The sequence below is a fragment of the Leptodactylus fuscus genome, chromosome 7 (genome assembly GCF_031893055.1).
Source record: "Leptodactylus fuscus isolate aLepFus1 chromosome 7, aLepFus1.hap2, whole genome shotgun sequence".
Classification (NCBI taxonomy): domain Eukaryota; kingdom Metazoa; phylum Chordata; class Amphibia; order Anura; family Leptodactylidae; genus Leptodactylus; species Leptodactylus fuscus.
This window is the reverse complement of record NC_134271.1, coordinates 153,981,974-153,996,735: the sequence shown is the minus strand read 5'-3', so window position 1 is coordinate 153,996,735 and position 14,762 is coordinate 153,981,974. Positions and strand designations below refer to the sequence as shown.

At 49.9% G+C, this 14,762-nt stretch overlaps 3 protein-coding genes and 1 long non-coding RNA gene across 4 annotated transcripts in view; 1 reads left to right on the top strand and 3 right to left on the bottom strand.

Annotated features, from left to right (window-relative positions):
• Positions 1-584, bottom strand: part of LOC142213475 (perilipin-1-like) — a 44,585-nt gene extending 44,001 nt beyond the window's left edge. The window contains exon 1 of the mRNA XM_075281824.1: positions 432-584. Coding sequence (XP_075137925.1) covers positions 432-584 — 153 coding nt within the window. The remainder of the gene's footprint in view (positions 1-431) is intronic.
• Positions 1-14,762, bottom strand: part of LOC142214380 (uncharacterized) — a 572,210-nt gene that overhangs the window by 490,136 nt on the left and 67,312 nt on the right. The window lies entirely within an intron of this gene.
• On the bottom strand, positions 7,525-14,291 carry PEX11B (peroxisomal biogenesis factor 11 beta). The gene is made up of 4 exons (XM_075281245.1): positions 14,163-14,291; positions 12,085-12,200; positions 11,810-12,011; positions 7,525-8,297 (listed from the first exon to the last, which is right to left on the bottom strand). The coding sequence occupies exons 1-4, from the start codon at positions 14,216-14,218 to the stop codon at positions 7,937-7,939; spliced, it is 735 nt and encodes a 244-aa protein (XP_075137346.1). The 5' UTR covers positions 14,219-14,291; the 3' UTR covers positions 7,525-7,936.
• LIX1L (limb and CNS expressed 1 like) overlaps positions 14,758-14,762 on the top strand; it is a 21,545-nt gene continuing 21,540 nt past the window's right edge. The window contains exon 1 of the mRNA XM_075283306.1: positions 14,758-14,762. This exon is cut by the window's right edge and continues 367 nt beyond it. The gene's annotated coding sequence lies outside the window, so the exon portion shown is untranslated.

Genomic DNA, 14,762 nt, shown 5'->3' with positions numbered 1-14,762 from the left:
ACTCCAACCCCCCCATCATCATAATCGCCCCAATCTACCGCTCACTTTCCCTGTCGAGACGGTGACACTAAGCCAGCCCAGGACAGTTTGTCCTGGACTGGCTTAGGTTAAAAAATGCCGTCCCCCCGGGGCCCCGGCATAGCGCCGCCTGAAGCGGTCGCTTCATGAGAGGTGCGGCGCTGCATATCCCTGCATATGACCTGCTTACGTGAACAGCAGCCGCTGATCACGTAAGCAGGTCATATGCAGGGATATGGGCCAATGAATGAAGAGCCGGAAGTGCTGATTGTGAGTTTTGTACATCTGTGGCCCGCACAAAAGTCTCAAACTTTGTCTCTAAAGTTTAGAGACAAAGTTTGAGACTTTTGTGAGGGCCGCAGATATGCCTGTAAAGGGCCGCATGCAGCCCTCGGGACGCATGTTTGACATGCCTGCAATGAACAGTCCGCTGTTCCTTTCACAGTAACAAATCCTGCAAATACATAGTCATGTGACCACCCAGGTCCATCTACAATAACACAAGTTGCACCACTATGGCCATGTGACTCCAGGTCCTTCCACAGTAACAAGTCCTGCACAGCCATGGTCATGTGACAGCTGTGCCTAGAAGGATCTCACCTGCTTCGGTTCTAGGTGTTTTGGTCTATCAGGATCCCCCAGCCCGCTCCTTGTGACTAACCCTTTGCCTCAGCATGGTCACAGCGCGGTTCAAGTCTCAGTAAGTAGATCTGTCTCTCCTAAATGCACCTCTACCCTAACCAGCCTGACATAGGCAAAGGGGTGGTGCCTAAATCTCCTAGGAGCCCATACATTCTAGGCCAGGGGTCCTCAGACTACGACCCATGGGGCACATGCAACCAGCCAAGGACATATTTCCACCCACCGGCAGGGGCGCACCTGAAGCTCTTGGGGCCGTGATGACTAACCTATGGCACACACACCGTCACCCGTCCAGTACAGGATTCCCCATTAGTGTGTGATCCCTTCTTTCAGCTGTATGTACAAATGCATTTAATACTGTGTGGGGAGGGGGGATACTGTGGAGCATTTAATACTATGTGGGGAGGGGGATACTGTGGAGCATTTAATACTGTGTAGGGACAGGGATACTGTGGAGCATTTAATACTGTGTGGGGAGGGGAATACTGTGCAGCATTTAATACCATGTGGGGAGGGGGATACTGTGGAGCATTTAATACTGTGTGTGGGGGGATACTGTGGAGCATTTAATACTGTGTGGTGAGGGGGGCTACTGTGGAGCATTTAATACTATGTGGGGAGGGGAATACTGTGCAGCATTTAATACCATGTGGGGAGGGGGATACTGTGGAGCATTTAATACTGTGTAGGGACAGGGATACTATGGAGCATTTAATACTGTGTGGGGAGGGGAATACTGTGCAGCATTTAATACCATGTGGGGAGGGGGATACTGTGGAGCATTTAATATTGTGTGGGGAGGGGGCTACTGTGGAGCATTTAATACTATGTGGGGAGGGGGATACTGTGGAGCATTTAATACCATGTGGGGAGGGGGATACTGTGGAGCATTTAATATTGTGTGGGGAGAGGAATACTGTGCAGCATTTAATACCATGTGGGGAGGGGGATACTGTGGAGCATTTAATATTGTATGGGGAGGGGGGCTACTGTGGAGCATTTAATACTATGTGGGGAGGGGGATACTGTGGAGCATTTAATACCATGTGGGGAGGGGGATACTGTGGAGCATTTAATATTGTGTGGGGAGGGGAATACTGTGCAGCATTTAATACCATGTGGGGAGGGGGATACTGTGGAGCATTTAATATTGTGTGGGGAGGGGGATACTGTGGAGCATTTAATACTATGTGGTGAGGGGGGCTACTGTGGAGCATTTAATACTATGTGGGGAGGGGGATACTATGGAGCATTTAATACTGTGTGGGGAGGGGGCTACTGTGGAGCATTTAATACTATGTGGTGAGGGGGGCTACTGTGGAGCATTTAATACTATGTGGGGAGGGGGATACTATGGAGCATTTAATACTGTGTGGGGAGGGAGGCTACTGTGGAGCATTTAATACTGTGTGGGGAGGGGGATATTGTGGAGCATTTAATACTGTGTGGGGAGGGAGGCTACTGTGGAGCATTTAATACTATGTGGGGAGGGGGATACTGTGGAGCATTTAATACTGTGTGGGGAGGGGGATACTGTGGAGCATTTAATACGGTGTGGGGAGGGGGATACTGTGGAGCATTTAATACTGTGTGGTGAGGGGGGTTACTGTGGAGCATTTAATACTATGTGGGGAGGGGAATACTGTGGAGCATTTAATACTGTGTGGGGAGGGGAATACTGTGCAGCATTTAATACCATGTGGGGAGGGGGATACTGTGGAGCATTTAATACTGTGTAGGGACAGGGATACTATGGAGCATTTAATACTGTGTGGGGAAGGGATACTGTGGAGCATTTAATACCGTGTGGGGAGGGGGGCTACTGTGGAGCATTTAATACTGTGTGGGGAGGGGGATACTGTGGAGCATTTAATACTATGTGGGGAGGTGGCTACTGTGGAGCATTTAATACTGTGTGGGGAAGGGATACTGTGGAGCATTTAATACTGTGTGGGGAGGGGATACTGTGGAGCATTTAATACTGTGTGGGGAGGGGATACTGTGGAGCATTTAATATTGTGTAGGGAATGGGGCTACTGTGGAGCATTTATTACTGTGTGGGGAGCGGGCTACTGTGGAGCATTTAATACTGTGTGGGGAAGGGATACTGTGGAGCATTTAATACTGTGTGGGGAGGGGGATATTGTGGAGCATTTAATACTGTGTGGGGAGGGAGGCTACTGTGGAGCATTTAATACTATGTGGGGAGGGGGATACTGTGGAGCATTTAATACTGTGTGGGGAGGGAGATACTGTGGAGCATTTAATACGGTGTGGGGAGGGGGCTACTGTGGAGCATTTAATACTGTGTGGGGAAGGGATACTGTGGAGCATATAATACTGTGTGGGGAAGGGATACTGTGGAGCATTTAATACTGTGTGGGGAGGGAGGCCACTGTGGAGCATTTAATACTGTGTGGGGAGGGGGATACTGTGGAGCATTTACTACTGTGTGGGGAGGGAGGCTACTGTGGAGCATTTAATAGTGTGTGGGGAGGGGGATACTGTGGAGCATTTAATACTGTGTGGGGAGGGGCTACTGTGGAGCATTTAATACGGTGTGGGGAGGGGGATACTGTGGAGCATTTAATACGGTGTGGGGAGGGGGATACTGTGGCGCATATAATACTGTGTGTGGAAGGGATACTGTGGAGCATTTAATACTGTGTGGGGAGGGGGGCTACTGTGGAGCATTTAATACTGTGTGGAGAGGGGGATACTGTGGAGCATTTAATACTATGTGGGGAGGTGGCTACTGTGGAGCATTTAATACTGTGTGGGGAAGGGATACTGTGGAGCATTTAATACTGTGTGGGGAGGGGATACTGTGGAGCATTTAATACTGTGTGGGGAGGGGATACTGTGGAGCATTTAATATTGTGTAGGGAATGGGGCTACTGTGGAGCATTTATTACTGTGTGGGGAGCGGGCTACTGTGGAGCATTTAATACTGTGTGGGGAAGGGATACTGTGGAGCATTTAATACTGTGTGGGGAGGGGGGATACTTTGGAGCATTTAATACTGTGTGGGGAAGGGATACTGTGGAGCATTTAATACTGTTTGGGGAGGGGGATACTGTGGAGCATTTAATACTATGTGTGGAGGGGGATACTGTGAAGTATTTAATACTGTGTGGAGAGGGGGGATATTGTGGAGCATTTAATACTGTGTGGTGAGGGGGATACTGTGGAGCATTTAATACTGTGTGGGGAGGGGGGGCTACTGTGGAGCATTTAATACTGTGTGGGGAGGGGGATACTGTGGAGCATTTAATACTGTGTGGGGAGGGGATACTGTGGAGCATTTAATACTGTGTGGGGAAGGGGGATACTTTGGAGCATTTAATACTGTGTGGGGAGGGGGATACTGTGGAGCATTTAATATTTTGTGGGGAATGGGGCTACTGTGGAGCATTTAATACTTTGTGGGGAGGGGGCTACTGTGGAGCATTTAATACTGTGTGGGGAAGGGATACTGTGGAGCATTTAATACTGTGTGGTGAGGGGGATACTGTGGAGCATTTAATACTGTGTGGGGAGGGGGGATACTGTGGAGCATTTAATACTATGTGTGGAGGGGGATACTGTGAAGTATTTAATACTGTGTGGTGAGGGGGGATATTGTGGAGCATTTAATACTGTGTGGTGAGGGGGATACTGTGGAGCATTTAATACTGTGTGGGGAAGGGATACTGTGGAGCATTTAATACTGTGTGGGGAGGGGCGCTACTGTGGAGCATTTCATACTATGTGGGGAGGGGGCTACTGTGGAGCATTTAATACTGTGTGGGGAAGGGATACTGTGGAGCATTTAATACTGTGTGGGGAGGGGGATACTGTGGAGCATTTAATACTGTGTGGGGACGGGGATACTGTACAGCATTTAATATTATGTAGGGAATGGGGCTACTGTGGAGCATTTAATACTGTGTGGGGAGGGGGCTTCTGTGGAGCATTTAATACTGTGTGGAGAGGGGAATACTTTGGAGCATTTAATACTGTGTGGGGAGGGGGCTACTGTGGAGCATTTAATACTGTGTTGGGAGGGGGGCTACTGTGGAGCATTTAATAGAGTGTGGGGAGGGGGATACTGTGGAGCATTTAATACTGTGTGGGGAGGGGGCTACTGTGGAGCATTTAATACTGTGTGGGGAGGGGGCTACTGTGGAGCATTTAATACTGTGTGGGGAGGGGGCTACTGTGGAGCATTTAATACTTTGTGGGGAGGGGCTGCTGTGGAGCATTTAATACTGTGTGGGGAGGGGGCTTCTGTGGAGCGTTTAATACTGTGTGAGGAGGGGGCTACTGTGGAGCATTTAGGGCTTGTTCACACGTGAACAAAGGGGCGGATTTTGACAGCGGATTTCGCTTCAAAATCCGCCCCTTTAAAATGGTGGTCTATGCAGACCGCCGGGCTTCTTTTTTCCACTAGCAGCGGGCTGCTGCTAGCGGAGAAAAGAAGAGACACGTCCTTTCTTCAGGCGGAAGCCGCGGCAGCACCCTCCTATGTCGGGTCATTCATTTGAGCCGACATAGGAGGGGAAAGCTGCGACCGCGATGGTCACGGCAGGCGGGTTTTGACCAGAGAGAGACGCGGCTCGACGCATCTCTCTGTGTCAAAACCCGCGTGGGACTGGGAACATGTGAACTTACCCTTAATGCTGTATGGGGAGGAAATTGTTTTTTTAAACTATATTTTGGCCCTCCAATGGTCTGAGGGACAGTGAATTGGCCCCCTGTGTAAAAAGTTTGAGGAGCTCTGTTCTAGGCAGTATGATATGGTCATGTGACCACAGGTCCTTCACCATCACCAGGTTCTGTACACCTTTGTGATCACTGCACATATGTCCTGGTCTACACCCCTCATGCCCCAAACTTTGTTAGAGGTGATGAACTACACCTGGACAGCCCATCCGTACCCCTCACCTCAGAGTGATGTTCTGCATATCTCAGGAGGCTAGTGGTGTAATAATCTGCAGGATATATGACTATGTATGTACCTGAGTATCTCCGGAGCTCTCCTTCTTCTGCCGGCTGGTGACAGATCCTACCCTGGCTGTGCGGTGACTCTTCTGTAGTCAGTGCTCGTGGTCCTGCAGGATTATGCCAGGTCACTGATGTGTGAAGAATTATCTATCAGCAGAGCGAGACTGTGACCAAAGGATCCGCCTGATACATGTCTTATATAAGACCGCCAGGACCAGAGAGTGACAACCCCTCACACATGATATATACAGTTGTTTGTCAGTAACAGGGGGCGGGGCTGTGACAACCTCTCAGACATGATATATACAGGCTGGTTGTCAGCAGTAATAGATGAATAGCTGTACTGTAGTATAAGGGGGCGGAGCTCATGTCTGATCATATCTCATATCAGTGATGTCAGTAACAGGGGGCGGGGCTGTGACAACCTCTCAGACATGATATACACAGGCTGGTTGCCAGTAACAGGGGGCAGGGCTGTGATAGTTTTTGGGAAGAGGTGAGTTGTCACCAGCATAAACTCCTTTAAGAGGACCTTTAACCACCCTCATTATTTCCTCCTGTAATAGCCACCCCTCCCGATTCCAGCACAGTTGGAATTATTTCTCTAGCTCCCACCTTTCCTGAGCAATCAGTACATTTAGTTTCATTGTCCGATAAACCAACTAGACTCTCTAGTGTGAAGTGGGTGGAGTCAGGCAGGTGCAGGGTAGGAGGTGCCTCTCGTCTACTCCTGCCTGGCTCCACCCACTTCACACTAGAGAGTCTAGTTGGTTTATCGGACAATGAAACTAAATGTACTGATTGCTCAGGAACGGTGGGAGCTAGAGAAAGAATTCCAACTGTGCCGGAATCAGGGGAAGGGCGGCTATTACAGGAGGAAAAGACGGGAGGTGGTGAAAGGTGATCTTTAAATTTTTGTTTGCCCACCTGATGTATCTAATCCTATCATGTGTGATACCGTTTTATGAGTCAGTACTGCAGATGCTGCTTTTACTAGGGATTAAATCCTATAACAAGATGACATTTATAGTAAATATTTGGGATTTTCTCAGTGAAAAGAATTATAAATGCAGCTCTGGATGGGACTAGAGAGTAAGAACTGTGAACGCAGCTCTGGATGGGACTAGAGAGTAAGAATTATAAATGCAGCTCTGGATGGGACTAGAGAGTAAGAATTATAAATGCAGCTCTGGATGGGACTAGAGAGTAAGAGCTGTGAACGCAGCTCTGGATGGGACTAGAGAGTAAGAACTGTGAACGCAGCTCTGGATGGAACTAGAGAGTAAGAATTGTGAACGCAGCTCTGGATGGGACTAGAGAGTAAGAACTGTGAACGCAGCTCTGGATGGGACTAGAGAGTAAGAATTATAAACGCAGCTCTGGATGGGACTAGAGAGTAAGAATTATAAACGCAGCTCTGGATGGGACTAGAGAGTAAGAATTATAAACGCAGCTCTGGATGGGACTAGAGAGTAAGAATTATAAACGCAGCTCTGGATGGGACTAGAGAGTAAGAATTATAAATGCAGCTCTGGATGGGACTAGAGAGTAAGAACTGTGAACGCAGCTCTGGATGGAACTAGAGAGTAAGAATTGTGAACGCAGCTCTGGATGGAACTAGAGAGTAAGAATTATAAACGCAGCTCTGGATGGGACTAGAGAGTAAGAACTGTGAACACAGCTCTGGATGGGACTAGAGAGAAAGAATTATAAACGCAGCTCTGGAAGGGACTAGAGAGTAAGAATTATAAATGCAGCTCTGGATGGAACTATAGAGTAAGAATTGTGAACGCAGCTCTGGATGGGACTCGAGTATAAACCACGGTGATGCCCGCAGTCAGTACAGTTGTCAGAGATGGCGGTGAGCGGACACATGTATAAAAGTGACTCTTTAATCTGAGGCTGGGGGTTACAGATTATTTACAATCATACATTATATACAGGCGTTATGTTCATTACAGTACAGGCATTAGAGGGTTAATAGGGGATCCAGGGTCTGTACATGGCTCCTCCTGGGCGGAGCTCCAGTAACCCATAGCAACCAATCAGAGGACAAGGAGGGGGTGAGCTCAGAGACAGAAGGAAGGGGGGGTGAGAGGGTGAGGGTCTGCAGACCGCCCTGGGGTCACCCAACAGCCACACACCCCATCACTCAGTGAATCCCCCTGTACAAAGGGCTCCGGCACAGGTCACCCAGCTTTCCCACACTCCTGGATGTGAGAGTAGTCAGTGACCCCCTCCCCCCCCATAAATGAGGAGTCTGGGAGAGCTGGGGTTGATCGGCGGGCGGTCAGGGCTTGATCTTCAGCCAGGGGTGGGTGATGGTGAGGATGGACAGTATGGAGGAGGTCAGGCCGCACAGCCCCACCACCCCTGCATTGCTCTTGTACAGTCCCAGCCTGTCCAGGGGGATGAAGAGGTCGCAGGCGTTCTTCAGCAGGTCCAGCAGGAGCGGGGGGTTACTGCGCAGCACCTGGACCAGCAGCCGCAGCTGGAGCGCCAAAGGGTGGGGAGGAGGCCGCTCACCCCGCGACACCGCTCCGTTCTCCGCCGCGGCTTTACAACGCTTGCTGCCGCTCTCCGTCTCCATCAGTAGCTTTATCTCATACAGGTCACGGCTCAGGTTCATGATGAGGGAGAAGAGGTAATATCTGAGGGGGAAGAAAAGACAGGGTGACCCGGGTGTACTCCAGTCACAGCCAGAGCTGCAGCAACAGCTCATACATTACAGCCAGAGCTAACAGCTCATACACTCCAGTCACAGCCAGAGCTGCAGCCACAGCAGGTACAGCTCATACACTCCAGTCACAGCCAGAGCTGCAGCAACAGCTCATACACTGCAGGTACAGCTCATACACTCCAGTCACAGCCAGAGCTGCAGCAACAGCTCATGTACTGCAGGTACAGCTCATACACTCCAGTCACAGCCAGATCTGCAGCAACAGCTCATGTACTGCAGCCATAGCTCATACACCCCAGTCACAGCCAGATCTGCAGCAACAGCTCATACACTGCAGGTACAGCTCATACACTCCAGTCACAGCCAGAGCAGCAGCAACAGCTCATACACTCCAGTCACAGCCAGAGCTGCAGCCACAGCTCATGTACTGCAGCCATAGCTCATACATTACAGCCAGAGAAGCAGCAACAGCTCATACACTCCAGTCACAGCCAGAGCTGCAACCACAGCTCATGTACTGCAGCCATAGCTCATACACTCCAGTCACAGCCAAAGCAGCAGCAACAGCTCATGTACTGCAGCCACAGCTCATACACTCCAGTCACAGCCAGATCTGCAGCCACAGCTCATGTACTGCAGCCACAGCTCATACACTCCAGTCACAGCCAGAGCTGCAGCAACAGCTCATACATTACAGCCAGAGCTAACAGCTCATACACTCCAGTCACAGCCAGAGCAGCAGCCACAGCTCATGTACTGCAGCCACAGCTCATACACTCCAGTCACAGCCAGAGCAGCAGCCACAGCTCATGTACTGCAGCCACAGCTCATACACTCCAGTCACAGCCAGAGCTGCAGCAACAGCTCATGTACTGCAGCCACAGCTCATACACTCCAGTCACAGCCAGAGCTGCAGCAACAGCTCATGTACTGCAGCCACAGCTCATACACCCCAGTCACAGCCAGATCTGCAGCAACAGCTCATGTACTGCAGCCACAGCTCATACACTCCAGTCACAGCCAGAGCTGCAGCAACAGCTCATACACTGCAGGTACAGCTCATACACCCCAGTCACAGCCAGAGCTGCAGTCACAGCTCATACATTACAGCCACAGCCAGAGCAGCAGCCACAGCTCACATACTCCAGTGGAATATAAGGGCTGTAACTGCAGCTTTGGAGGTGTTTGGAGTATAAGGAATGTTACTGCAGCTGTGGAGATGAGTGGAGTATAAGGACTGTAAATGCAGATCTGGAGGGGAGTGGAGTATAAGGGCTATAAATGCAGCTCTGGAGGTGAGTGGAGTATAAGGACTGTCACTGCAGCTCTGGAGGGGAGTGGAGTATAAGGACTGTCACTGCAGCTGTGGAAGGGAGTGGAGTATAAGGACTGTCACTGCAGCTCTGGAGGTGAGTGGAGTATAAGGGCTGTTACTGCAGCTCTGGAGGGGAGTGGAGTATAAGGACTGTTACTGCAGCTCTGGAGGTGAGTGGAGTATAAGGACTGTTACTGCAGCTCTGGAGGGGAGTGGAGTATAAGGGCTGTAAATGCAGCTCTGGAGGTGAGTGGAGTATAACGATTGTTACTGCAGCTGTGGAGGTGAGTGGAGTATAAGGACTGTTACTGCAGCTCTGGAGGGGAGTGGAGTATAAGGGTTGTTACTGCAGCTCTGGAGGGGAGTGGAGTATAAGGGCTGTTACTGCAGCTCTGGAGGGGAGTGGAGTATAAGGACTGTTACTGCAGCTCTGGAGGGGAGTGGAGTATAAGGGTTGTTACTGCAGCTCTGGAGGGGAGTGGAGTATAAGGGCTGTTACTGCAGCTCTGGAGGGGAGTGGAGTATAAGGGCTGTTACTGCAGCTCTGGAGGGGAGTGGAGTATAAGGACTGTTACTGCAGCTCTGGAGGGGAGTGGAGTATAAGGGCTGTTACTGCAGCTCTGGAGGGGAGTGGAGTATAAGGGCTGTAAATGCAGCTCTGGAGGTGAGTGGAGTATAAGGGCTGTTACTGCAGCTGTGGAGAGGAGTGGAGTATAAGGGCTGTTACTGCAGCTCTGGAGGTGTTTGGAGTATAAGGACTGTTACTGCAGCTCTGGAGGGGAGTGGAGTATAAGGGCTGTTACTGCAGCTCTGGAGGTGAGTGGAGTATAAGGACTGTTACTGCAGCTCTGGAGGGGAGTGGAGTATAAGGACTGTTACTGCAGCTCTGGAGGGGAGTGGAGTATAAGGACTGTTACTGCAGCTCTGGAGGTGAGTGGAGTATAAGGGCTGTTACTGCAGCTCTGGAGAGGAGTGGAGTATAAGGACTGTTACTGCAGCTCTGGAGAGGAGTGGAGTATAAGGGCTGTTACTGCAGCTCTGGAGGTGAGTGGAGTATAAGGACTGTTACTGCAGCTCTGGAGGGGAGTGGAGTATAAGGACTGTTACTGCAGCTCTGGAGGTGAGTGGAGTATAAGGGCTGTTACTGCAGCTCTGGAGGGGAGTGGAGTATAAGGACTGTTACTGCAGATCTGGAGGTGAGTGGAGTATAAGGGCTGTTACTGCAGCTCTGGAGAGGAGTGGAGTATAAGGACTGTTACTGCAGCTCTGGAGGTGAGTGGAGTATAAGGACTGTTACTGCAGCTCTGGAGGGGAGTGGAGTATAAGGGCTGTAAATGCAGCTCTGGAGGGGAGTGGAGTATAAGGGCTGTTACTGCAGCTCTGGAGAGGAGTGGAGTATAAGGACTGTTACTGCAGCTGTGGAGGTGAGTGGAGTATAAGGGCTGTTACTGCAGCTGTGGAGGGGAGTGGAGTATAAGGGCTGTTACTGTAGCTCTGGAGGGGAGTGGAATATAAGGACTGTTACTGCAGCTCTGGAGGGGAGTGGAGTATAAGGGCTGTTACTGCAGCTCTGGAGGGGAGTGGAGTATAAGGGCTGTTACTGCAGCTCTAGAGGGGAGTGGAGTATAAGGGCTGTTACTGCAGCTCTGGAGGTGAGTGGAGTATAAGGACTGTCACTGCAGCTCTGGAGGGGAGTGGAGTATAAGGGCTGTTACTGCAGCTCTGGAGGGGAGTGGAGTATAAGGACTGTCACTGCAGCTCTGGAGGGGAGTGGAGTATAAGGACTGTTACTGCAGCTCTGGAGGGGAGTGGAGTATAAGGGCTGTTACTGCAGCTCTGGAGAGGAGTGGAGTATAAGGGCTGTTACTGCAGCTCTGGAGGGGAGTGGAGTATAAGGACTGTTACTGCAGCTCTGGAGGTGAGTGGAGTATAAGGACTGTCACTGCAGCTCTGGAGGTGAGTGGAGTATAAGGACTGTCACTGCAGCTCTGGAGAGGAGTGGAGTATAAGGACTGTCACTGCAGCTCTGGAGGTGAGTGGAGTATAAGGACTGTCACTGCAGCTCTGGAGGGGAGTGGAGTATAAGGACTGTCACTGCAGCTCTGGAGGTGAGTGGAGTTTAAGGACTGTCACTGCAGCTCTGGAGGGGAGTGGAGTATTTCTCTCACCTGAAGGAGCGCTGGCTCCACTTCTCCTGGTCGGTGCTCTTGGCCAGTCCGCTCTTCCCCAGCCACAGGATGTTATCGCAGGCGAAGTACATGGCTCTGTTCAGATGGCTGACGGTGATACACAGGCGCAGTACCACATCTGACAGGTGGATGGCGCGCTTCGCTGACTCCAGGGCGTCCATGGAGTTACCCAGTCTGAACACTGAGGACAGAAGAGAAGGTGAGTGATACAGAGGGGTGGTGGGGGGCAGCAGGGGGCACAGGGCGATACTCACACTTCCGGCCCAGGCTCAGGTGCGCCTCCAGCTGTTTGATGGTTGTAATAACGTCACTGCTGGCCCCATTCTTCTGCAGGGTGTACCCCAGTAATGTGCAGGCATACTGAGCCGCCCTACAAAGGGAGAGAGCAGGGTCAGCGCAGGAAAAGCTGGGTGGCACAGGATCACAGGGGGTGCCACTCAGAGTGTATGCAGATCAGGAGCGTAGGAAAGCTGGGTGACAGCCGATTATGTTTTACAGAGGAGGTAAAGCTCTGAGGGTAAAATATACAGAAGAAGCTATTGTAGAATGATTTCCTGCAGCAATGATGAGATGATGGCCCCGCCGCACACAATCTGGGCCTGTAATGCCGTATACAGGAGACCCCAGCCGCCCGTACAGACTGTCCCTACACTTGCAGTTATATCCAGCGCCATGTGGTTTATGACGACGCCATTTACGTTCTGATTTTAGGTCGGTCACTAGTCGCACCAATGAGTACAATAAGCTTTCAGTGTAACTACTATGTGCCCATTAGATACTGCAGCCGTCCTATTATGTCAATTATTATTTTATGCTGTATGTAATCCTACCCTATGTGATACTGTCTGCTGTATCTAATCCTACCATGTGTTATATACTGAGCTGCTGTATCTAATCCTACCCTGTGATACCAAGCTGTATCTAATCCTACCATGTGTTATACTGCGCTGCTGTATCTAATCCTACTCTGTGTGATATTGAGCTGCTGTATCTAATCCTACCCTATGTTATATACTGAGCTGCTGTATCTAATCCTACCCTATGTTATACTGTCTGCTGTATCTAATCCTACCCTGTGTTATATACTGAGCTGCTGTATCTAATCCTTCCCTGTGTTATATACTGAGCTGCTGTATCTAATCCTTCCCTGTGTGATATTGAGCTGCTGTATCTAATCCTACCCTGTGCGATATACTGAGCTGCTGTATCTAATCCTACCCTGTGTGATATACTGAGCTGCTGTATCTAATCCTACCTTGTTATATACTGAGCTGCTGTATCTAATCCTATCCTGTTTGATACTATCTGCTGTATCTAATCCTACCCTGTGTTATATACTGAGCTGCTGTATCTAATCCTTCTCTGTTATATACTGAGCTGCTGTATCTAATCCTTCCCTGTGTGATATATTGAGCTGCTGTATCTAATCCTATCCTGTTTGATATACTGAGCTGCTGTATCTAATCCTACCCTGTGTTATATACTGAGCTGCTGTATCTAATCCTACCCTGTGTGATATACTGAGCTGCTGTATCTAATCCTATCCTGTGTTATATACTGAGCTGCTGTATCTAATCCTTCCCTGTGTTATACTGAGCTGTGTATCTAATCCTTCCCTGTGTTATATACTGAGCTGCTGTATCTAATCCTTCCCTGTGTTATATACTGAGCTGCTGTATCTAATCCTTCCCTGTGTGATATTGAGCTGCTGTATCTAATCCTACCCTGTGTGATATTGAGCTGCTGTATCTAATCCTTCCCTGTGTTATATACTGAGCTGCTGTATCTAATCCTACCCTGTGTTATATACTGAGCTGCTGTATCTAATCCTACCCTGTGTTATATACTGAGCTGCTGTATCTAATCCTTCCCTGTGTTATATACTGAGCTGCTGTATCTAATCCTTCCCTGTGTTATATACTGAGCTGCTGTATCTAATCCTACCCTGTGTTATATACTGAGCTGCTGTATCTAATCCTTCCCTGTGTGATATTGAGCTGCTGTATCTAATCCTACCCTGTGTGATATTGAGCTGCTGTATCTAATCCTTCCCTGTGTTATATACTGAGCTGCTGTATCTAATCCTACCCTGTGTTATATACTGAGCTGCTGTATCTAATCCTTCCCTGTGTTATATACTGAGCTGCTGTATCTAATCCTTCCCTGTGTTATATACTGAGCTGCTGTATCTAATCCTTCCCTGTGTTATATACTGAGCTGCTGTATCTAATCCTTCCCTGTGTTATATACTGAGCTGCTGTATCCTTCCGTGTGTGATAGAGCCGGCTAAGCCCCTTCCCCTCCCCGCCCTCCTGCCTCCATGTCCGGGCACCTGATGAGCCGCTCCTTGGCCTGGCTCTGGCTGCTGAATCGGACCCAGGAGTCCATGTGTCTGCCCGAGCTCTGCAGAGAGTAAAGATCACCATACAACACACCACTTCCGGGTGGAGGACGGACCGCAGCGGAGGACAAACCTCCAGGAAGCGCGGAGCCGCCAGTCTAGCCTATAGTACTGGGCAGGCTGGGCACGTCACTATGACAACCAGCATATACATCAGATGGACAGCTCGCGCTCCGCCCCCTCATCCATACAATATCTCTGATTGGTTCTCTTAGTTCGGATGGACCCGCCTATTTCTCCTTATTTGTATTCTCCAGCTGTTCCTATAGAGAAGACTTATGATTGGCTAATAATACTTGGCCCCGCCTTTTCAATAGATGATTGACAGCCTCCGGCCACAGGCCAGTTGTTTTGTTACCTGACCCCGCCCCTTCTAGTCGGTGACGTCTCTGATTGGCCGCCGGAGGTAATAGTGGATTGTCACTCCTATCTGTCCCGTTATGTTACATACAGGCCTCGCCCACTTTAGAGTAGGGTGGAATATGATTGGAGGACAGCTCTTGGCCCCGCCTCTGCAGCGCTTGACTGACA

Excerpts from the sequence above, each read along its gene's own strand:
- PEX11B (XM_075281245.1), bottom strand. The coding sequence starts at position 14,218 with ATGGACTCCTGGGTCCGATTCAGCAGCCAGAGCCAGGCCAAGGAGCGG. Across the intron at positions 12,012-12,084 it reads CCTGAGCCTGGGCCGGAAGT|TGTTCAGACTGGGTAACTCC; the intron begins GTGAGTATCGCC and ends TTCTGTCCTCAG. Across the intron at positions 8,298-11,809 it reads TGGAGCCAGCGCTCCTTCAG|ATATTACCTCTTCTCCCTCA; the intron begins GTGAGAGAAATA and ends CTTCCCCCTCAG.